This window comes from Python bivittatus, unplaced genomic scaffold, assembly GCF_059951505.1.
Source record: "Python bivittatus isolate LINGU-HERP-01145 unplaced genomic scaffold, Pbiv_v1 ctg000020_np1212, whole genome shotgun sequence".
In the NCBI taxonomy this organism is placed as follows: domain Eukaryota; kingdom Metazoa; phylum Chordata; class Lepidosauria; order Squamata; family Pythonidae; genus Python; species Python bivittatus.
Window position 1 is genome coordinate 88005457 of NW_028277030.1, and position 24270 is coordinate 88029726.

Here is a 24270-nt window from a genome sequence, read left to right on the forward strand (position 1 = left end):
TCATCCTCCCCCTCTGAGTTCTCATGAGAGCTGGGCAGTGGTGATAGAGATGAAAGGGCAGGTGATGAGGCTCTGTCTGTGTCTCCTGATGCCTCCCCCAATCCATCTGATTGGTCCTGCAAAACAGCTACAGCATTAGTAGAATCAGCCCCCCTCCCCCCTATAAAATGCAAACTGGAAGTGGAAGGCTGCGGGCTCTGTGCTCCAGCCCTCTCCTCCCTGAAGGCCCCCACCAAACCTTCCTCTAGCATGCTGTCGATGCCCTCTGCTTGCTGTTTAACCACTGGCACCCCGAGCACCCCGTGAGGCTTCGGCTTGCTAGGATAACGCTGATGGAAGTCACTGACCAGCTCCAGGGTGTGGACGTTTTTCACATTCTCCCAGGGACACTCTGCCTCAGGATAGCCCTTCCAATGAACCAGATACTGAACTCCCCTTCCTCTCCTGTGAGAGTCCAAAAATTGCCTCCACCTCTATCTTGGAGCCAGAATCCAAGGTTACTGTGATGGGCACTAGTATGAACATCTGCCTGTCATCACCAGAATGAGCTCTCCTTAATTGCTTGATGCCCCCCCCCCCCCGTGAGCTCTGAAGAGAGGGGCTCTGCAAGTTTCCTTGCTGTGGCTCTGGGACTGAACCTGTGCGCTTGGTGGAGGATTGCTGCGTGTGCTTGGTCCCCGCTGGTAGATTCCTCACCAGACGTTTCTCACCATATGCCCTGGGACTCCACAGTAAAAACAGAGGTTCAGATCTCTCTTCTTTTGCCTCTCCTCTCCCGAAACTGCCTTTCTAGCAGCTCCTATTTGCATTGGCTCCCCCTCTGCCAATTCTGCTGTTGTGACACAAGGAGGAGATAGAACTGCCAGAGGAGACTGCAAGGCAGCAAGAGGATTGGAAGGCAAATATTGCTTTAAGTCCTCCAGCCTGGCATCAATTACTATACGGAGCTGATAGAGATCATCCAGAGTATTTGGAATGCCCTGATTTATCAGCTCACACCGAAGTTTGGGGTCCAACCCCTCCCGAAATTGGTCAGTGAGAGCCGTGTCATTCCACTCGACATCCCCCACCAACAACTTGAAATCTGCAATGTGCAACCTTACCAGTCTGCCGCCCTGCTTGAGCTTGTGAATATCCCAACAGGTAGTTAGTCTCCTTACTGGATCCCTGAAATGCCCCCTAAAGACACTGATGAAATTCTGACAGTTGTTGAGCGCCGTATCGCCTGCCTCTATTAGGGGGGTCGCCCACTTGGCAGCAGCTGCCTTCAATAAACTCAGCACAAAGGACACCCTCGTGCGGTCCGTAGGAAACTCCGCTGGTCTGCCATCCATGAACAACTCACACTGTGCCAGGAAGGTTCTCATCAGTTCCACCTCACCTCCATACTTTTCAGACATGCTTCCAGGAGAACACAACAACACCGGCGGTGGAGGGGGAAGCTGCTGGCCAACTTGTCCGAACTGCTGTGCTAATTGATCCATGGCTTCTTGTAGATTATTAATTTGCACATTGACTTGTTGATGTTGTAATAATGCCGCCGCCAAAAGTTGGGGGGTTAAATTGGCCCCCTGGGGATCTGTTGCCATACTTCAAAATTCCTCCCTCACGACGGGAGTAAGAGTCTGGCGAAACTGGTGTCAGGTTCAGCCCAAGAAACTCCACGAGACAGTACTGGAACAGCTCAGTTACTTTATTAGTTTGCACCTGCTAGAAAGAATCTTGCCAGACTAACTCTAAGTCCCAAAGTCTGCAACTAAACACTATGAATTCCTTAGGGTGGTGCTAGTCTCATCCTCTTTGCTTTCACATGCTCAGGCTGTGGGGTGAGGAGATGCTTCTCCCCATGACCTTGAACCTCCTCATCCAAGTCCTCCATCACAGTATTGGGCTGTATGTTGGGTTCATGGTCATTGTAATCCAATATATTTGAAAGTCATCAGATTGTTCAAAATTGTAACAAATATCCGTATGTGTATTAATTAATATTTTTGAACACTGTAACAGGGAAAGGAAACTTCTAGAAAAAAGTGATCAGAAGATATTAAGTCTTCCCTACGATGAAAAGATACAGGTTCCAGTTACAAAACGGGACCAGCTGCTTGAGGAAAAGAAGTGGATACAGGTAAGAATAATATGACGTACCTTGTGGGATAGTGTTGTGGAGATGTGTATGCATAGATAAGCAAATATGCTCCATAGTACGTATTTGTTGTTATATGATAAAAATCTTGAGTATGATCTATCTGTTAATTCAAAAAAACGGGGGGGGGGGGAGTTGTGACCACAGGAGTTATACAAATCTTTTGAAAGATATGTGATTGCTCAAAATTGAGGTCAGTGTCAGTTCAGCAAACTTGTTTTTATCTTACTATTTTTTAAACGTATTTATTAGTCTCTCTGTATTTTTTTTTAAAAAGTCTCCTGGTGGCTTGATAGACAGAACCATGCAGTTTTCTTGGAACATTATGAAGTAGTTTTCCATTGCCATCTTCTGGGATGTTCTTTTTTTTTTTTTTTTAATGTTTTTTTTTATTTTTACCACAAACACAAAACAAACATGAACAAACAAAAACATAAAAAGGCATAAAAAAGCATCTTCCATTTTATACCGTGTGTCAACCAGTTAAACTCGTTGGTGCCCCTTTCATAATCTTAAATTCTCATATCATCTATTCAAAATATACTTGTATACTTATCAATTAACAATTATTAATCATTCATAGCTAATCTATAAAATCATATATTACAAAAAATTTTAACTTTCAATAGGATTAGTAATACATTTCCATCTATCTATATCTAATCATTAATAAAAGCAAATCCCGTGTCATATAAAATTACTTATCTTCTTACTCTAGTTTCAAATCTCAGTTTAACTCATCTCTGCACATTCCATAATTTTCAATAACTTCCTCCTGCATAAGTACTTTTTAATTTTTCCAATTCTTAAGAGTTACAGTTCTAACCAATATCAGTTACAGTATCAATTACAGTTCTAACCAGGTTACAGTTCTAACCAGATTCTTCACTACATGTTATACAATTTTTAACTATATATCTCAGATTTATACTTTATTCCAGCGCTTGCATAATTTTGAGTTCACCCTTTTCATTCAATATCCCAAAATATCTAACTGTTCATTCCTTTTTCTATATTATTGGATAAGAGAAAGCAATAATAAATGTCCTTTTGAACATTCTGCTTTTGGAAGCTTCTGTCAGTTCCATCATTGTTGTATTCCCCTGATTTTTTCTTTAAACATCTCCAGTAGTTTCTTTCAATATTGTTTTACTTCTTCTTTTTGTGCATTCTCTTAGTACAATTTTCCATTATGATCTTGTATAATCTTTTTCTCACCCTCAGTGCCAAGAACAAATCTGTCTCTCTTCATTTATCAGTTGATTAACCCTTTTAATTCTCAGTTTATAGGCCTCACAATAATTCTGTTTAATGTTTCTGATTTCTTGTACTATTTCTTCCTTTTCCAATGATCCCGGTTTATGTTTAATTAAGTCCATTTTAGCTTTAATATCTTTTTTCTTTTTCTTTTTTTTTTTTGAGAATTTCTGCAGCTCTTCTTCCAATTTTTTATAGTCATCCTCAATAGTTTAAAGATCTTTTTCTGCATTGTGTTTCTCGTATAGTCTGTTATCTTGATAAACCTTCATTGAGTCAAAGGATTCTTTATCTTTGTTCTTGCCAAAAATAAGAGAAAAAAAGAAGCAAAAGGAGAAAAAAAAAAAAGGAAAAATAAAAAGAAAAGGAAAAGAAGGGAAAGGCTAAGCCTCTTTAAAAAAAAATCCATCTGGGGGGGGAATAGAGAGCAAAGCAGAGCTTCTAGCAGAAAAAAGAGCTACTGCCACTAATCAAGGCTCTTGTGACTAGCTCAAACTTTCCATCTTAATATTTTCAAAATCGCTTTCAACTCCACTTTCTTGTTTATAGTTACGGATGGCACCTGTATAAACATGCACATCCCACTATCTTTTTAGAAAGCACAGAGTCCTTGAGCGTGCGTCACAATGAAAAAAGAAAGCACTAAATCGAGCCTCTAGATGGCAGTGCAACTTTCTTTCATTTACTTTCTCTTAACTCCACTTTCCCCATTTCAAAGTCAAAAGATATAAATTTCTTATAACAATAAAGAAATCTTAGTAAAAAAAAAAAAAGGCTTAAAATAAAGAGTTATTGAGTATTAAAAAGAGAAAGCCAATCCAGTTAAAAATATTTTTTTTTTAAAAGAAAAACATCTTATCAATTCCACTAAAAAGGGAAAGTTGAAAAGAAAAATTTTCTCCCCCTTCTTTTTTTTAATAGGGTTCAATCTCGCCGCTTAATCCACTTTTCTTCACTTTTAAAAATCTCTTTAAGTTACTTAAGGTGTTCTCTAAGAATAGTTGAATAGTAAAAGTCCATCTCACCCAGTTGACACCCCTCTCTTCCATCTTCCTTTGGAGCTGTCCCGGCTTTCGCAGCCATTTTTGGCTGCCTCTCCTCCGCCGGCTTCAAGAGCTTCTCCTGGGATCGATCTGGGACTTGCGGCGTCCCTGAGATCCGCGGGACGCGCCCTTTGCATTCGCCATCTCTACGGAACGGCTTAGGTCCATCGGGACCGTCCGGGGGAGGAGATATCAGCTGCGATCCTGGGAGCCCAGGATTGCCCGCCGTATCGCCGCGACGCCAGCTCCGCCCTCCCCTTCTGGGATGTTCTTCAATTGCCTACAAGCACCCAAAAACCTTGGGATTGGTTGATTGAACTTTGATTGATTGAGCCTTGGGATTCTCTGCTAAGCTTCATCCAAGTACTAACCAAACCAAACTTTCTTTGTTTTGGAGACTAGATAAGGTCAACCAGATGCTGCTACCTTTTGAGATATTATTTATTTATTTTCCCTAAATTCAGTTGGCAATCAGTAATTAGCTAATAAGGGAAGCGGGAGGGGGGTTGAATATTGCTTGACTACTTTTTGTTAAATTTGATCTATTGTGTTTGTTATTCATTAATTATTTGAAAATTAGTGGAAAGATTCTTATCAAAATGGTATTGTTACCACCAGCATAGCTTCTACAACAGCAATCACCTTTCTATTCTTCTGGCAGAATTGGCAGTATCTTAAAGTTCATTAACAATAAATTTAAGCTAGAAGAATTGATTCAAAATATAAGCTTATGTTTTAATAAATGAGTATTTAAAAATACAGATGGAATTTCAGGGTTTTTTTTTGTTATTGAAGAAAAAGAAACCGCAAAATAAACAAACAAATAAATATCAGTTTATCTATTGGTCTGATGGCCAGTGCATTGTCTGCCCTTCATCATGAGCCACAGAATCCTACATTTTCTTCCTTTTTTGACATGAATAATGATTATCATCACCTAATCATTATTGGATGTTCAACTGTAACCATAGCTTTTTAGCTCATAAAAATAAGCACAGTAGGGTTTATAAATATATTTTCTATTAACTGAAGATTATTGAATTTCTGACAGAATTCCCAGATTGATAGTACAGAGAATGAATTGTTTGTGTTACAAGCCTGATTTTAGACTCAAAGTAGCAGACCTGATGTTGTCCTGATGACCTCTGTTATCTCCCTGACAGATGTTGAAGCATTAGCTAGTCTGTTCTCTTCCTGCTGAATCTTACAGGCAGGAGAATAAATAGCATATATCTGAGGCTACATAAGCGTAAATTGAATTTCTTCAGCCAGTTCATTGAATAAAGAATGAAAGTGGTTCATCCTGAGATACTGAGTATAACTGCAAAGTTAAATTAGGTTTTAAGATTTGGCGTGACTTCAACAATGTGCTTTTTCAGAGTAACTGCCTGTTGCTACTTTGAATTCATGACTTTTATCTTGTTATTTATATAACAAATAATCTACAGTCCTAAAAAAGTAGGCCACACAGAAGTCCTTATAAAAATTAGTGGATTTTGCATTAACAATACCCAGCAGTGTTAAATTCAGTCAGCAGAAGTGCAATTTTGGTCCTTTAAAGGATTGTTGAATCATTTATGAACTCCTTGGCTTGATGGTGAATCTGAATATTTACACAATCTGTTGTGTCATTTTAAAAGCATGATTTGATTATGGATTTGGATTTTTGTCTCAGAGTCTTGTGCCATCTGGCAGTACATACTGCCCATCAGGTGAAGAGGGCTGATTTGATTGATTGGCCTGATCTGTAAATGCTTTCCAGTCATATGGGACAGCAATGTGGTCTCATGTAGCTCAAGTGTATGTGAAAAAGATTTGAGTTTCTCTTACACATTCTGTATCATTCATTGATCAGTTTTTTCTATGATAAAGATATATAGTATATTCCTTCTCCATGCAGAAAGAAATTGAAGTTCTTAGAGCAAAGCTGGTTGTTCTGGAAGCTAAAGATCAACAGTTAAGGATAGAAATTCAAGAACAAGATTGCCTCATTCAGGACCAGGATTATGAACTGTCTACTTTGCTCAGCTGGGTATCACTCAAAGAACTGCAAACAATAGGCAAAGCCTTGGCTGATATTTTGGCAGCCTCCCATAAAATTCCATGCAGGTTGGATTTTTCGGAATCTGTCAAAAGGTACTCATTTTGTGGATTATTATTTTTTTTTGATAAACTCTGACTTATTCTTTTGCCTCATATTTTTCATTGTCAATTTTTAGGGTGCTACATTTAATGCAGTAACATATATAGGAGAAATATAGTCTTTAATTTTAGATTCCAATTCTCAGAAAATTGTTGTATGCATTGGAGTAATATTGATGTCAAATTATGTTTTATCTGGAATTGAGTTTTCTTTACTGGTAACCCCGTGAAATCATTCATTTATTAGAATAATAGAATCCTAGAGTTAGAAGGGTCCATTAGGCCACTGAGTCAAACCCCCTACTCAGTACAGTAACCCAAGTTAAATTATCCCAGGTAGATGTCTGTCTAGCCTTCACTTGGATCCATGCAATGAAGAGTTGCCCACTATCTCTCTGGGAAACTGTTTCTATCATCAAACAGCTCTTACAGGTAGTATTTGGTTAACAACCACTCGTTCAGCGACCATTTGAAGATTCAGCAGCGCTGAATGAGCGGTACTTACAACCAGTCTTTGAAATTCCAGGCATCCCAGCACCCCCACAGTCACGTGATCATGATCCAGGCACTTGGCAACTAGCTTGCACTTATGACAGTTGCAGCAACAAGCAAAGTCAATGGGGAAGCTGGCAGGGAAGGTCGCAAGATGCTCCTGTAAGTCACTCGAACTCTTGTGGCTTTTTCTCCCGAGGGGCCTGACTACGGAGTACAAGATCCCAGAGAGGTGGGCACCTGTGCACCCTCCCTCACACAGCAGCAGCCATCCCCAGCCCCACCATGTTCACACCTCACTGCAGCAGCCACCTGCCTGCCTGCCAGCCTGCTTGCAAACTTCCTGGGACTTGCGACTTCCTGCTGGCTTCCCCATTGACTTTGCTTGTTGGAAGCCAGCAGGAAATTGAGAGGAGGTGCTCACTTAACAACACGTGATCCTCGCTTAAAGATGGCAATGGGAACTGCTGGGATTGCTGTCACTAAACAATGTGGTCATGTGACATCACAGTTTTTGACTGCATTGCTTAGTGATGGAAATTCCAGTCCCAATTACCATCATTAAGCAAGGACTACTTGCATTGTTAAAAAGTGTTTTGTTTTTTTTAAAGCATGCAATCAGAATATGCTTTCCTGTAGCTTAAATCCATTATTCCATGTCTTAGGAGTGAGAGAGAACAGGTCTTGACTTGGCTGTCCTGCACTGAGCAATCTCCTTGTGGTTGAGAAAACTTGATTGTATTTTCAAATGCAACCAAGGCCCCCATATTATATGCATAGAGGAAGATATCGTTACTTCATTTTTCCCCTAACTGTGCTACCTTGTGGTAAAACAAATTGACGCAACATACAAAGACCAAACACAGCTAACTTTTTGAATCAACGTTTAAGAATGCTGGCAATACTCCAAACAATACAGCTCTTCAAAGTACATCAGCAGCAGTGATCCAAAAGGTATTACTCATACAAAACACACTCCTTCGTTTAGTGAGGGGGAACTTGCTCTGTTTGGATGTAAAAAGTAGAAACCACTTCTGAAAATCTTGCCCAGCAAATGGAAGAGATCAGTCCAGGCAGTTGTCAGGAATGAGGACTGACTTAAAAGCACACACAAAACACCCAGTGAAGCTACCCAATATTGCTTTAGAGGTAGGCACCTAGCAATTCAATTAATAAACGTTATAACACTTGAAAATGAAATTCTATTGGAACCCCTCCAACAACCTCCTTTTTGTTCCATTTTCATACACTGTATGTAGATTTGGGGCATGGATAGTATGGGGATATGAGGATTGGCCCATCCAAACACACTGAACACATACTTTTATGCCTTGACAGTAGTTTCAAGTTTGGGAGTATAGTAGTCACCAAACAAGAAAATAATGTCTTTTCTCTGCTGCTAGACATGTAGTGATGTTTCTAGCCCAAACATTGCATGGCCATATGTTTGGAATATTCAGGCAGTTAGAGCTGTATTCAATTTTTGTGGCTTTCTCTTTCTGCAAGAACTCTCTGCAACTGTTTTCCTTGATAGCTTGCTGTCATCTCTCTCTTTGTTTAATAGGGCTTTGCAGTTGTCTTTTCTGTTAACTTGTCCTTGAGATGTGATTGTTTCTGTTTTTGCTAATTCATGTTGAAGCACAGTAATGTTGACCGTTTTGCCTTTCCTTTGAAGCCACTGCATTCTCCATCAAGACATATACTAATAAGTGTCTTTAAGCTCCCTTCCTCCCCAGCTCCATTTGTTCAACTTTTGGATGCTCTATTTTTTGTTTGATTTAATGACTTTGATACATGACTTGCATACCTAATTCATCACACTGTGAAGCAACTAGACCAACACGGATACATCCCATAGGGAACCAATAATCTTTGAACGGCAGAAAAAAGAAAAGAATATTCTCTGCAATTATTCTCTGCGCATGCTATATCAATTGAAATAGCCACAAGTACTTAAATCTGGACAGATTTTCTAGGGAAAAAACCCCCATCCAGCTCTGAACATGAGTAAGAGAAAAGGGTATATACAATAAACAGTCAATAGCACCCATAACTTTAACTTGGAGAATGATATGCAAACTATTATTTGCACTTTTAATTTTATTGTAAACATTTTTTAAATATTTCCTATCGGTCACTTCTTGATCTGGGAATTCAAAGGATATTTCCAAAAGCTGCAATTTTCACCCTGAAATCCTGTAAAATAATTTAAAACCCATCAGTGGTGTTCTCACTGCTACTTGATATGCCACATCAGCTAGTCTAGTGGCGTTCCCCTTGTGCCTCTTTGACATCCGGCGCTTGCAAAGGGGTGCCAAGCCACCAAGCTGCTCCTTGTACTGATCATTTAAAATGAACTGTGGGGAGCTAGTATGATACAAAGTGGCTTACTCTGTTAGTGGAGGAGAAGGCTCATGCCAACGAGTGACAGAAGTCCAGTGCTTCCACTGGAAAATGCCATGTGTTTTTCCACCTGAAAGGCAGCAGGAAATAAATGGCTTCAGCTGCCCAACAGAGATGGAGGTATGGAGTCAAATGAGTGCAGAGCCAGTCTGGGAGCCATAGGAATGCTGCATGTGGAAGTCCTCAGGAGACATTTCTTGTGCTCTCAGCACCTTTTAAGATGCCCATGTTACTACTGACATCTGAAACACAGAACACAATACCCTGATATTTTCTTCTGTATCCCGAATTTATCTAGAAAATCACTGACTCACAGAATCTTGCTTAAATTTAGGAACCCAAATACATTTTTGTTATTTTTCACTTCATCTCTTCAAGGAGTCAAAATGATACAATATTCATCAAAATACATTATTTAATTTAATAATGTATTAAATTTGTATGCTGCCCAACTTTCAGTGACTCTGGCTTATAGTAATCAAAGAAATTACAATGAAATCAATAAAAGATAGATAAAAGATGGCAAGCCCAATGAAGCGAGGGGTCTCATTATCCCTTGCCAAAGGCCTGGGGGAAGAATAACAAAAACATCATGATGATGATGATGATGATGATGATGATGATGATGATGATGATGAATAACAACAATATAATCTTAAAAAGCTACTCCTTAATCTATGCAGTAGTGATTGATAGCAAAAGTGAATACTCTGGTATTGAGCCTAGAGTGGGTTCCCCCCACCCCCATGTTTTCTGTTTATTCACAAGATATAATTTATCCAACAAGTCTTTTTGTTATTATTTAATCAGTAAGGTACAAAAATAGACCAAATGGTACTATAGTTAAACAGTTTTCTTGTTAAAATATGAGAAAATGCAAGAGATTCACAGGTAGAAACTGAAAGTGCCAAGGAATTACTTGATGCCCTGATGGATTCACGTCGTGTTGCTGAAGGGCAAAGAAATCATTTCGTTCTTAATAGAATTTTGCTATATACTTTTCATTGAAGTAAGTTTCAGCAGAGAGAATCCCCTGGAGTATTGAACTTGTCTTCTTTCAAAGGAGTTGGATTAGATCTATTTTGAAGGTCATGCCTTTTAATGACATTTGGCGAAAGATTTCAAGTCTCTGGTAGAATCAAGAGTCCTCATTCCCATTCTGGAGTCTCTTGATAAGTAAAGTCCAATCCCTTTCTCAGTCTTCACCAGTCTCTTCCCATTCACCAACTGCTTATAGTTGCGTTATTTAGTATATGCAAAAGTTGGTTCCCAGATTGATAAAGATTTCAGGTGACCTTTATAAAAACAGCCAGTGACAAGCTTCCCTGTTACCACTATAGAGAAAGCCTCCTTGCTGCATTATAGGAAGGCTGTAAAACAAAATCCAAAAGTCTCTACCATAATCTATAGGGGAATATATTAGTTCTAAATTGAAAATAATTTAGTTGCTGAAATCCTTATATCCTCATCCTATTCATCTCAATAAATCTTGCTAAGGAGAACTTGTGCATGGAAAAAAATCACTTTCATTTTGGGGCAGCTGCCAAAAAGCCTGACAGTATATGTGGGGTGGGGAGAAGAAGAAGTATGATGGTCCCTACACTTTTGCTTACTTCTCCTTCCCCCTGCTATTAGGTTGGTATGATTTCTAGTGGCTCTAGGATAGGGAAAAAATCTTGATTAGGGAGGACAGGGATTGTATGTGATCAGAGGAGAGTAAATTGCTGCTTTCTAGCTTTGCCCCACACAGTGAGTTATTACCATGGCTTTGGCTTTCATTGCCTTTTTATCCTGCTTTTCCTTTAAAGAGCTTGAAACAGCAGAAAAGGCTGCCAAATTATTCCCTATCTGTAATGGTATGTGGGAATGACCTTGTGAGACAGGAGGCAGCACCACAGACTAGACAATGGTCAGATAAGAGGCAGCTGAGCCCGCAGAAGGAATGGAGGCGTGGCAAACATCTCAGAAGGGACCCTCCCTATTTTCTTAGACTGTAAAGGCAAGCGGGGAGAGATGTACTTTCGGACTTGCAAGATTCTGTTGATGTAACCTTACAGTAAAGTTAGAGCTAGTACTTCTGGGTGTGCTTCTTGCCTGAACTAACTTGCGAGGCTGACACTATTGTATTGTAGGTAAGCTGCAACCAAAGGGCTGCTGTATCACTTGGTCAGAAAAAGTGCAACTCTTACTACTGGGGAGCCTTTTCCCATTGACCAGGTGATCAGCATGACTAGCAGGAAAGTCATCCCCATTTTTGCTGCCATTAATGACAAGAAACAAAGCAGTCTTTACTAAACCATCAATCAGATGATGAGCAGCCATTGATCACTAGCGATTGGGTTCCTAGGGGCAGCAGAAGCCCATGATCAGGTGTGTCTTGTTGGGAAGAGACAGGAGAGGGATGTGTGTGGCTATGCATGCATGTGAAGGCTGCCCAGGTATAGATGTACCTGTTTCATCAGCTTCTGACTCTGAATCTTGCAATCTGTGTGACCTGCTTCCCTCCTTTGCTCTACCAGAAACTAGCCAAACTCTGCAATGACTGAAATAAGAACATTGTCAATAATGTCAAGTTCTTAAGGTTGCTGGTAATGCCATGAACTTATTAAAAAGTAAAAAGTTTAGCTGAAGTTGGTGGTGCTTCTGAATATATGTGTGATATATTAATAAATACTATCAGATTTTAATACCAATTTAATACTAATTTATTATTTCTAGGCTTCAAGAAAAAGAGCAGTCACTCAATATGTCCATGACAGATACTGCTGCCAAAGTAAGTACAATTAAACTGTTACTTTTCCCTGTGTATTTGAGGAACTAATGAGTCAATGAGTTACTGTACATTGGCGAAAAGCAGCAATCTGCCTTAAGAAAGGCCTAGCAGATTCTTCTTTTTGAATATCAGATTTGGTGACCTTACATTTAGGTTACTGTAACATGTTTTACATGGGGCTGTCCTTACTCAAAATGATTGAGTAAGCTGCAATTGATGATACAAAATGCAACAGCCCAACTACTAACTAGAAAGAGTTGGTTTAGTACAATGATGGCGAACCTTTTGGGCTGGGTGTGTCAAAAATTTGGAAAATGCCTAACTCTGCTGGCATGTCACCTCCCCCGAACAAAAGAGAACCAATTCTTTACATATTCATTTATTTAAAAAAAAATACAGTCCCATCATGTGTGGTGCTGTATATTATATAAAAAAATGTCAAATAATTACAAAAATGAAATATGAGTAAAACAAACTCAGTTTCTTTGGTAACTCAAACAGGGAGAATAGCTGTCAGGTGTTGGTGAACACTGGCGTGTCACCCAAAATGTTGTGGTGGTTGACACATGTATCATAGGTTCGCCATCACTTGTCTAGTAGATGATACTTGCCTTTGGCTCATTGCAATGGTTGTCAGCAGGCTTTCAGGTCTAATCCAAGATGCTGGTTCTAACCTATAAAATCCTGCATAGCTTAGCCCTTGGATTTATCTCCTTGCTAGACTCAGCCTGATCTGAGACAGGCTGTTGAGGGTCCCCACCCTTCATGAGTTGAAAGGAGTGGGGACCCAGAGATATATTTACTTTGTAGCAACCCCCACATTAGGAGCATATTGCCCTGGGATACAGAGAGCCACAATTATTCTTCTTTGGTAAGGCGATAAAAACCATTTGTTCCATCAAGCCTTTGGTTCAGATATTACTCCTTGTCTTATTTTGGGGGGCTGCATTTTAATTTCAAACTGATAAGTACTGAGCCACTTACATTCAGTTTTTTTTAACTACAAAAGCACCTTATACTACTTCCTAAGGGCCAGCTGAATTTAGCTGTCTCCTAGCATCTCTCAGCTAGACTGTTGCAATGCGCTCTACATGGGGCTACCTTTGTAGAGTATCTGGAAGCTATAGCTGGTCCAAAATGTGGCTGCGCGGGCAATTTTGAGTGCCCCAAGAATGGCACATATAGCACCTTTACAAAGCAAGCTTCATTGGGTCCCAATCTGCTTCCAGGTCCAATTCGAAGTGTTGGTTATCACCTTTAAAGCCCTACATGGCATGGGTCCAGGTTACCTGAGGGACTGTCTCACCCCCGTCACATCAACCCGTCCCACCTGGTCAGACAGAGAGGGCATGTTGCAGATCCCATCAGCAAGACAATGTTGGCTGGCAGGGCCCAGGAGGAAAGTCTTCTCTGCCGTTGCCCCCGCCCTTTGGAACATTCTCCCCCCAGATGTGCGGCAGGCCCCTAACCTCCTGGCCTTCTGGAAAGAATTAAAGACCTGGCTCTGCCAGCTTGCATGGGGTGATAACAACCTTACCCAATCCTGGGGGTGGCTAGCACCGTGATGACGCTCCCTGAGTGACTGCCAATTATTCTTGGATCTATTTATTTTCTATTTATTATCATAATTTTGTAATTTTAATTGATTCTAACTGTTTCATAAACCAGCCAGAGTCGTTTCTATGAGATGGGCGGTGACAAATTTGATATATAAACAAACAAACAAACAAACAAAGATTTGCACTAGTGAGAAATATGGACTCTGATTTAAGAAATATTAGCACAGCTGTGCCCAGTACGTCTTGGAACAAGATGCTATTCTAGTAGTTCCATCATGGCATGAAAGTAAAGAGTAGGGCTAAGTTGCCAGTCTGGTTCAAGTCTTTATTTATTTTGATCTTCAAAAGCAGGGAAGTGGTGTGCTTTAGATTCATGCCCATAGGAGCAGGGCTAGGTGTGCACCTGCTGGGGCCTTCTGAAAAAAGGTGCATCTTTCCTGGGCTTGCTTAGTAGCTGCACGATCTTAGGAAAATATGCATCTGAGTCCGGAGGTTGAGTTAAGGAAGTGCTGAGAGCACACCCATGCCTGTTCTGAAGCACTTTTTAAACTTTAGATCTGAAGCACAACACATTCTCATTCAGCAGTTACTGACAATTAACAAGATATTTACAGAAAGTTCAGACATCTGGGTGATTTACCAGCTTTGGCCTTTTGTCTGACATGTGATCCCACAATATCTGCTTCTCTGCTTTCTTCGTGATTATTTTTTCTTTGTTTTGCCCATTGCTAATGAAAGTGCTGTTTATGTTGGAAAGCTGTACAACTGTGGGGGTAAATGACTTGCCGCAAAGTTGCCCATTATTTCCTATTCATCTTGATTGTCTTATTGAAATGATACATGTCTGTAACCAAGACAACCCGACATGCCTTTGTATCTCCTTATGTTTTTATATGAATGAATTCCATATCAAGGCTGCCTGTCTCCATCTAGGTATGTACTAGTCAGAAGTTCTGCAGTACGTTAAGGAAAAAAATGAGACATATTGAGATTCAACTTCCAGCTCTTCTTGAAACTAAAATGCTTGCTGCATCAGGTAATTGTTGATGGAAAATGAAGATACTATAATGTTTCATGACAGAGAATTCTTCACCAGAAGTTGGATTCTTAAAGAAGTCAAAAGCAAATTCTTTAAGTTACTGTGGGCTTTTTTTGGTAAACGAAAGTAAAGGACATGAGGATTAAGACATATCTGGTGTACACTACACTTCTCTGTGGAATAGAGGAATTGGCACTTTCTTCCTCTTCAGATTATAAATAGCTACTGTTGCAGTGAAAATATCATTCATCTTCAGAGGATATATACATATGAATAATTATACACATATGCATAACGTTCATATACAATTCTTACATTAAGCTGTTAGGATTGTTTGCATTTGTAATAGCTGTCTGTGACAAGAACTTTGGATATTATATTCCACTGTTTTGGGGGGGGGCAGGTGAATGAAAAGTGAAAAAATAATGTGCTGCTGCATTGACAAAACTGGCAAACAGAACCTCACTTCATTAGGCAAAAAACAGCACTAGGAAGGCACGCATGTGTAGAGCAAGAATGGTTCAAGAATAGCAGAGTAATGTATTTTGCACACCTCCATGATGATACCTTTAAATTGTGGGTTTTCCACTAGCTAACATCACTTTGCTCAATGGTGTTTTTCAAGCTCTGAAATTTGAGATGAAATGAGAAGTATAATCAGCCTAAGAAATACACTTGAAGGAGTTCTTTACCTATAAACTCACTATAATTTGGATTTTCCTTGCCCCTTCTTTTCTCCTGTTGTTACCAGGCCTATTTCTATAGCTGATCCTCCTGCTGCCCTTATATTCCTCAAAGGAGATTTTGATAGAAGGGATTGTGTTGTGATCCTGATTTCAATCAAGCTTCCATGCATGATAAACGTAATCACACATTTAACGTAACTTATACAGATTGCCAACCTAAGTGTTAATATTATTGGATTGTGCTGTTTCCTTCTAATGAGTGGGGCATTAGACAGCCAGCAGGCAAACAAGCAAACAAAAAAACATATTTCAAAATGATCTAATAAACACAGCGTTTAAAAGAAAAATAATTTAAATAGCCTTTATTAGCACAATTAGGTGCTTTGTAGGTGACTGGGGATTTAAACCTAGGTCTCCATAGTAACCTAACCATTACCCCACACTGAATGTCTACATAATAGTGGATAGGATTCAGAATTCACTGTGGTTTTTGATCTGAACTGCATAGACCTGATTACCACAAAGACTTCCTGCTAGATACTGTATTTGTCTTGCGAATATTTGCCATTTTTTTTGCTTCTCATCTTAAAAAACCATGAAGTCTTTTAATTCAAATAAACTTTTCAGGGGTCAGGCTTTTTCTCTTTTACAGGATGTGATTTGTTTTGCATTAGTAATGTATAGACTGCACTTATTTTTTATTGTCATGTACCCTTTTTGGTGTACTATATTAAAGTGTTCCCATAAGTAGGAGCGGATGGCCAGCAAAGGGGAAGCAGGCAGGATGTAGTCTGGCACCGGGATGCTTTCCTGGGGCATCTGCTCTATGCCGGACAAGCTGCCAGGTGAAGGATCACATGTTGAACTAAACGGTACCTAATGTTTACCTCAGTGTTGTTACGTAAGTCTTCTTCCCACCCTTTCAGCTTGGACTTTTTGCTTTCAATTCTTCTTAGGTCCACATTGATTCTTGGCTAATTGATGTATGTTTTTTATGGCATGGCTATGGGCAGGCATGATCTTTGGGGAAGGTCAAAAAAGTCAAGATGGCATCCACAACTGCATGATCAAGCCCTGCCTCTTTTTTACATGGGTGGGGCTTCGATCACATGGTTGCAGCCACCATCTTGACTTTTTTGATCCCCTGGTCCCCAGGGATGTCCCTGGCTGTGGCCAAGGCTGGATACCAAACTGTTGTGTTCTAGAATCGGATCTTTGGACTTTTATTTCCCCAATCAATTACTTATTACATTTGTGTTGATTTATGTGCCTTTCCATGAAAGGCTACCAAAGCAGTCCACTTGATAAAAACATGTGCCACAAAAGAAGAACAAACAAGCCCTCCCCAATCCAGCCCAGTTAAAATATGAAATACAAATACTCCCCAGCAAAGTAAAATCCCACAGATTTGTTGTTGGTGACTACTTCCCGTCCCCTATGCTCTTGGTAGAGTAGTGGGGTGGTGAGATATTATAAAAGGGCCAAAATTACAGAAAGAGCATGCCAGGGAGCGTTGCCATGGTGAGCCAATGAGAGCGTTGCTATTTACTATCTTTTATTGGTTTTAATTTGTGGAGTGCCACAGATTAAGGGAAAGATCTCTGCTCATTGATTAACCATGAATGTCATGTTGTGTTGTTCCTCTGTAAATCCTACAACTCACAATATGGAGGTTTTCCTACAAGAAAGACCAAATGAAGAATAGAAAAGAAACATGGCAAGGCAAAGTATTACATGGCCAGTACACACACACACACACACACACACAACTAGCAGGCAAATCAGATAACAACAAGACCTGGCAGGAAAGTTGAAGAAAGAGACAGAGGGGCTAATTCTGGCTGCATAAGGCCAAACCTTAAGAACAAACGCATACAAAGCCAGAATTGAGAAGACAGCAACAGACAGCAAAGAAGCTGAAGAAACAGTGGGTCACCTAGTTAGCTGCTGCAAGATCACACAGACTGATTACAAACAACGGCATGACAAAGGAGCAACAATGGTGCACTGGAATATCTTCAACAAATACCATTTACCTGCAAGTAAGAACTGGTGGGACCACAAAACAGATAAAGTAATAGAAAATGAAGAAGCTAAAGTGCTCTGGGACTTCAGAATTCAAACAGGCCTGTCACATAACACCCCAGACTTAACAATTGTTGATAAGAAGACAAAACAGTCTGGATAGTGGACATTGCAATACCTGGAGACAGCAGAATAGAAGAGAAAGAACTGGAGAAATTCACAAGATATAAAGACCTGCAAATAGAAATAGAACAACTGTGGCAAAAGAAAGCAAAGATAGTACCCATTGTAATAGGCACCTTGGGTGCAATCCCAAAACATCTGGAGCACCACTTGAACACCATTGGCATTGACAAAATCACCATCAGTCAGTTGCAAAAGGCAGCTTTACTTGGAACAGCTTACATCCTGCGACGATGATACCTTTAACAGCATCAAACAACAACATCTGCCTATCCCAGGTCCTTGGGAAGGACTCAATAGGTGGGCAAAAATGCCAAATCCAGTCTAAACATCTGGCTGACTGTGTGACCAACAACAACAACAATATGTATGCTATCTGACTCTCAATGACTGAACAAAATGCTTCTGAGCACTATCAACGTTTTTTTCCTCAGCTTTTCTGGGAGTCATTTTCTTTTCAAGTGTTGGAAAAAGGCTGAATGCTTGCCTAACAAGACCTGACAAGTACATGGAGATGATGAAACAAGAAAGTCAAGCAATGAATACATTACAATGTATAAATCTGTCAAGAAAATGAAGAACTGTATTAATTAAATTATATTAGCTAGATGTTTCCCAAAAGAAGGTTTATTTAGTCTTTTAAAAAATAAAATTAGAATACCGTATTATTTTGTGTTTTTTAATCGCTGAAGCAAATTTATGCATATATGTTTAGAAAGGAGTCCTCATGTGGCATTTAGAAAGCGCCGATTTTAGTCGCTGTGATTGAGGTCAGGAGTTCACTGCTGGCACTTTAAGAGAGTGACATGCTCATTTCTTGATGAGTTTTTGATATTGCATCTTAGAATTGAAGTCACATTCCTGCTGCCATAAAATAATAAGAAGAGCAAACAAGGGCAGATTTGCCTCCTGAGCATATATTAGAGGCAAAAATGCTTATAAATTATTAACTGGAATATGGGCTTTATTTCATCAGAGCTTCAAGTCTTGATATTAAGTTTCCTTCTGGGAATTAGTAATCATTCAGTAAGCATAAAACTTTAATAATCAGGATACTATCTTCTCCCTGACCTCTCAGAGAAGAATAAAGTGACTTCTAATTACAGAACCTTGATTTTGGGATAGTCTAATGAAGGAATAAATGCATCAGTAGTTGGCAAGTTTCTTGGCTAAGAAACTTAAGTCCAGCTTGGAAGGGATGTAGCATGGCTGCCCAAATGTTACTGAAGTGCAACATTTGGCATCCCTGATAAGATATTATGGTGGCTAAGACTTATTGTATTACATTAATGATTATTATTTTAATGAATGGATGGATCATTTATTATTAAATTATTATTAATTATTATTAATTTATTAAAATTAATCATTTTAATTATTGCATTGTTATTGTATTACAGGGTAGGGAGAGATTGTCATAGAGAAAATCTGTATGGTTTTTCTCTATGTAAAAAATGACTTAACTGTCATATAATCAATCAATCATCAATCAAAAAGACTTATTGTAATCTTTGTTCATTAGATGCATCCATCTTTCCTCCAGGAGCTGAAGGTGGCATACAAAGCTCTGCATCCAGTTTTATCCTGGCCTCATTAGTACTTGAAGGTAGTTTGGGATGAGAGATAGTAACTGTTTGAGAGTCTCTCAAAGAACTTCCATGGCCAAGTGTAAGGTTAAACCTTGGTCTCCTTTGTCCTAGTCTAATGTCCTAACCACATCTCCGTGTGCTGAGGTCCATCAGCAGCTAGAGGACTGCGTATTCTCCATATAAAGCTGCCAAATAGAATCTGTTTATATGATCTGCACCCTTGATCATATATGAGATGAAATATGAGAATAGAGAAATCTGTTTATTGCATAATTTTATTTCCTTTTTAGGTTATTCCTTTATGCTTCTCTTTGCCTTAGCTCTAATTTATCTTATCATTTTATCTTATTTTATCTTATCATAAATGAAAAGTGTATGATGACTGATAAGCTGAAGTCAAAATTTCCAGAAAACTGTTTTGTGAAATACTTATATTTGGTAAGCAGCATGTAAATATTTGTATCTGAGAAATGATCTGGTTAGATTTTCACTTATATAGGAAGAAACCTTTTAAATGTTATGTAATTCATTAGGTTCAGTTTAGACATCGATTCAAATTTAGAGATTAATTGGAAGATTAGGTCAGATTACTTCATATTAGTCAACCTATTCTTTAAGATAAAAATTATAAATATATATTATACTTTTATATTTTTAAAATCCACCTTAAGTAACAAAACAACATACTTAAATAAAATATTCAGGTTTTTAAATTCAATTTTATTACCTCTAGATATGTACATGTATGAGAGAGAAGTAAGAAATTGTTTGCGTATATGCCAAAGAATAGGTGTGTTTCAAAGGAGAAAAAGAGAAGCATATGAGAGTAAACTTGGTTTGTAGGTGAAGTTTTGCTGTTTTACTCCTTATGCTCATCCATAATCTGATTCACCCATCTCTGGAAAAGTTTGGGAGGTATAATTTCCAAATTAATTTACTTTTTTGGGGATTTCACCCCATTCATTCCACTTTTTATTTTCTTTTTTCTCTATATAATAACAATTTTAAAAAAGGTTTAAGGATACCAGCCTTCTGTATTTAGGAAGTTGCCCATAATGTTTATTATTCCTATTTGTGGAAAAATAAGATTTTTAAAAAAGCACTTGAACCTAGTTGGTCTATTGTATAACTTTAAGGCAACCCAGAAGTAGATGACATGATGTATTTAGATGGTAGGGAAAGGATATGCTTTCTGGACTCAAGCACATATTGACTTCCATATACATTTTCTGAGGACACTTTAACAAATTTAAGAAATGTAATCATTTTGTATGTACGCAGTGTATGTCAGCATAACATGCAACTGAGCTTTATTTCAATTTTTCAATATATTCATTTTTTTAAAAAAATAGAAGAGATTTACAAGCTATATCAAACTGAGTAAAAATTTCAAAGTCAATATTAGATTAGTGCTGCCTGTAAGATTGATCAGAACCATTATTAAGATCAAGTTGATATTCTATAATTGTCAAAGGTAGCCACATAAGTCAAAATAAACAATTAATAAGACTTTCTATCTGATTTATATTTAACAACTGAAGCAAGAGCTAATAAATTAAAGCCTTATGTTTAGAGAAACCAAATTTTGGATTTGGTACAAGTCCATTTATAAAATTACAGTCTATAGTTTTTAAGTTGAATTAAATTCTGTATCAGACTTATTTTTCAAATATGAAATTATTTTTGACATTGATACATATTCCCACAGTCTAATTTGCCATTCTTCTAAAGAGGGGCATTAAGTATACTGGCAGATCTTATCATATACAAACCCAACTCCGTGTACTTTATAGGAATATAAGGTTTGGTGATGTTTAATAGAAAATCAGCTGGCAGGAAAGAGAATTCCACCTTTAAGATTTGTTTCATTTTATAATAAATCATCTTCCAGAGTTGTTGAGCTTTATAACATTACCACCAAATAAGAAAGAATGCTACAACCTCATTATTACATTTCCAACAATTTTTGGAAAACAAATGATTGATTTTGGGAATCAGTAGTGAAGTAATATACCAACAATAATACATCTTGTACCAGTTTTCTTTAAGTGTTATACTCATGCTAAATGTAATATTATCTTCAACTTCCCATTGTTGCATCTCAATTGTCTTGTTTAGATTCTGCATTCATTTATTATGCAGTCTTTAACTTGTTTGGTTTCTGAGCTGAATTTCAATAACAATTTGTAAATAGCCCAAAGAGATGTTGTTTGTATTGCATCGTTCTCCCCCCCCCCCCCTAAATTCAGTGAACTCTAAGTATTCTGCTTTATTTTTATAATTCCTTTTGGACTATGCTACTTATTTGAAGATACTGAAACCAGTAAGGTGATTTTGATGATCTCAAAGAGCCTTAAAACATTTCATCTTTGGAGTCCTTGGTGCTCTCTGAGCTTGGTTGTTTGCTTACAGACATTTCATTAGGTAATATCATCAGTGCTAGTGAGAGTGGAGTTTACTCCCTATTTATATACTATAGCTTGCCCTGACAGTATTGGTGGGGATGTGGTTTTCTTCTTGGTAGTTCCTTGATTAGGGCATTGTTTTCTGCTAGATTGTTTGTCTGGTGTTAATCCCTGTTTATCTGGTTGTTGGTTGCTGGAGAGGATGTGTTCTGGTCTTTTTATTTCCTTCTTAGCTTTTTTATTGTCTCTTTTGAATGGTGTGCAAATATAGTTTATCTCTGTGTGTATTTAATATTTGGTTTATTAAGATTAAGTCTTGCAATCTATATAAGTTATTATCTCTTCACTGAACATTTTTTTTAACATTTACCTTCATGAAAATAAGTGTTTAATATTGAAGTGATGGGTGATAAACCTGGTCTAATTCTTTTCTGTGTTTATCCTATACTTTTAGGACAAGGTTTATGACTAAATAATCTCTTATAGATTCTGCAGGTATTTTTATAAATCATCTGGGAGTCCTACTCCCTCAATAGATATAATGCATTCTGCATTCAAGTTAGATAGCTGTAAGTCACCGCTTGTAGTATAATATTGTCGTAGGTGATGATCCAGTCAATATGCAAACATTTGTTAATTATGTTTTTAAAATTACATACATTTTATTTATTTATTTATTTATATGTCAAATTTATATCACCGCCCTACTCCCCCACAAGGAGGGACTCTGGGCGGTTCACTACAAAACAATTTAAAATCAATAAAAACGTAAATAATGCAAATATAAAATATAAGTATTAAATACAATAAAATCCAAGAGATGGTGATATTATTTCAGCCTGTGACCAGATAATATCGGTCAAAGGTAAGACTAGGGAACCAGCCAACCCCAAAACTGATGATTTCCTACCATCCTATGGTTAACTAATCTTTGTCCAAAAATAAAATAGTAATTTGTTGATGTGAATGAATGGGTGTTAGTCATAAATAGGCTAATAAGTAATGGCAGTAACTAGAAAAGGACTAGTAATTTATAAATAACATCCCTATAATTTGCCTAGTTACAATGGTTCTTCCATTGAAAACCTTATGGTTACACAACTGAAATGTGCTTCTCCTGCAATGGTAATTCATGTCTTCATCATTTCTTGACCACAGTGCTGCAATGTGTTCTACATGGGGCTGCCTTTAAAGACTAAGCAGAAACTGCAATTGCTGCAAATTGTAATGGTTTGGTTACTAGTGGGCACCTTACACTTGTGCTTTAGACTCTACATTAGTTATGAGAAGATTTCTGGATGCAATTCAACGTGCTGTTTTTGACCTATAAAGCCCTAAAGGCCTTGGCATCTAGGTACTTACAGGATCACCTTCTCCTTTTTGAATTGGCCTATCCAATCTGTTTTTCCAGGCAGAAGCTTTTGATTATATCTCACTTCTGTAAACAAAAGGGAACGGAGGCCAGGATGCGCTGTTCGCTAGTTGTTGCTCTGGCCTTCTAGAATACCTCCTTAGAATTAAGACTTGTTCCATTCCTACTAGTATCCCAGAAACTACTGAAGATGAAACTTTTCCAAAGAACATTTGGTTGAATAGTTTATCTCCATCCTTAATTTATTTTATCTTGAATTAATTACCTTGAATTAATTATTGATATTATTTCAATTGGGTTTGTTATGATTTGTTTGGGCCATTTCCCAGTATCACTAATCCTTGTATTATTGTAGCTTTGATTGGTTATTGCTTGTTTTAATTTATTTCTATTTGCTGTGGATATTTTAACTGTAACAGCTATGTTTGCTGATAGTTTTATGACCCACTATAAGTTTATGTTGCTTTGAAGTAAATAATTTACCACTGTGTGCATCGCTCTTCTTCCTCTTATCTTTCCTCACAGAAACAATTCTGTGAGATAGGTTAGGCTAAGGGAGAAAGTGACTGGTCCAAATGTACCTAGTGAATTTCTGTGGCTGAGAGTTGGCTAGAATTTGGGTCTTCCCATACCTAGTCCAACACCTTAATCATTGAACCATAGCATGGCTCTCTGTGAACCTTGGGCTTCATCTAGAACTGTAAGCTGATGCAAGATTTTTTATTTATATATTTATTTGGGTCTGCTCTCAAAACTCTGTCTGCCAGGTTGCTGGGTTCTCTGTACACTTGTTATGCTATTGCTGAAGCAACAGCAGTGGCTGCTGTCAGCTGTCAGAAGGACCTTAACAACTTGGATACCTGACAGATTGTCTTTGCTATAACAGACTGGCTCTTTTGCTAAGATCATCAGCATGTGCTGAGAACTGCAGGATACCATCTTGTACAGGTAGTCCTTGCTTAATGACCATTTGTTAACAATGGTTTGAAGTAATGGCATCCTCAGAAAGGGTGCTTTATATGGCCTGTAAAGCATTTCCAGCTGTCGTAAAATGTCGTGCCACCCCCTTGCAGTTGCATGGTTGCATTTCAGGCACTTGGCAATCGGCTTGCATTTACAACCAGTTGCCATGTGCCCTGCACTCATGTGATTGCCATTT

At 38.3% G+C, this 24270-nt stretch overlaps 1 protein-coding gene across 9 annotated transcripts in view; it reads left to right on the forward strand.

The window, feature by feature from the left end:
• DISC1 (DISC1 scaffold protein) overlaps positions 1 to 24270 on the forward strand; it is a 178487-nt gene that overhangs the window by 40482 nt on the left and 113735 nt on the right. For 8 of the 9 annotated variants that reach the window (XR_015796634.1, XM_088143504.1, XM_088143499.1 and 5 more), the window contains 4 exons: positions 2008 to 2125; positions 6344 to 6579; positions 12199 to 12253; positions 14746 to 14848. Coding sequence is in view for 8 of the 9 variants with exons in the window: in XM_088143504.1 (XP_087999630.1) it covers positions 2008 to 2125; positions 6344 to 6579; positions 12199 to 12253; positions 14746 to 14848 (512 nt within the window). In the remaining variant the exon portion in view is untranslated. The remainder of the gene's footprint in view (positions 1 to 2007; positions 2126 to 6343; positions 6580 to 12198; positions 12254 to 14745; positions 14849 to 24270) is intronic. The other variant, XM_088143530.1, reaches the window with a different exon arrangement.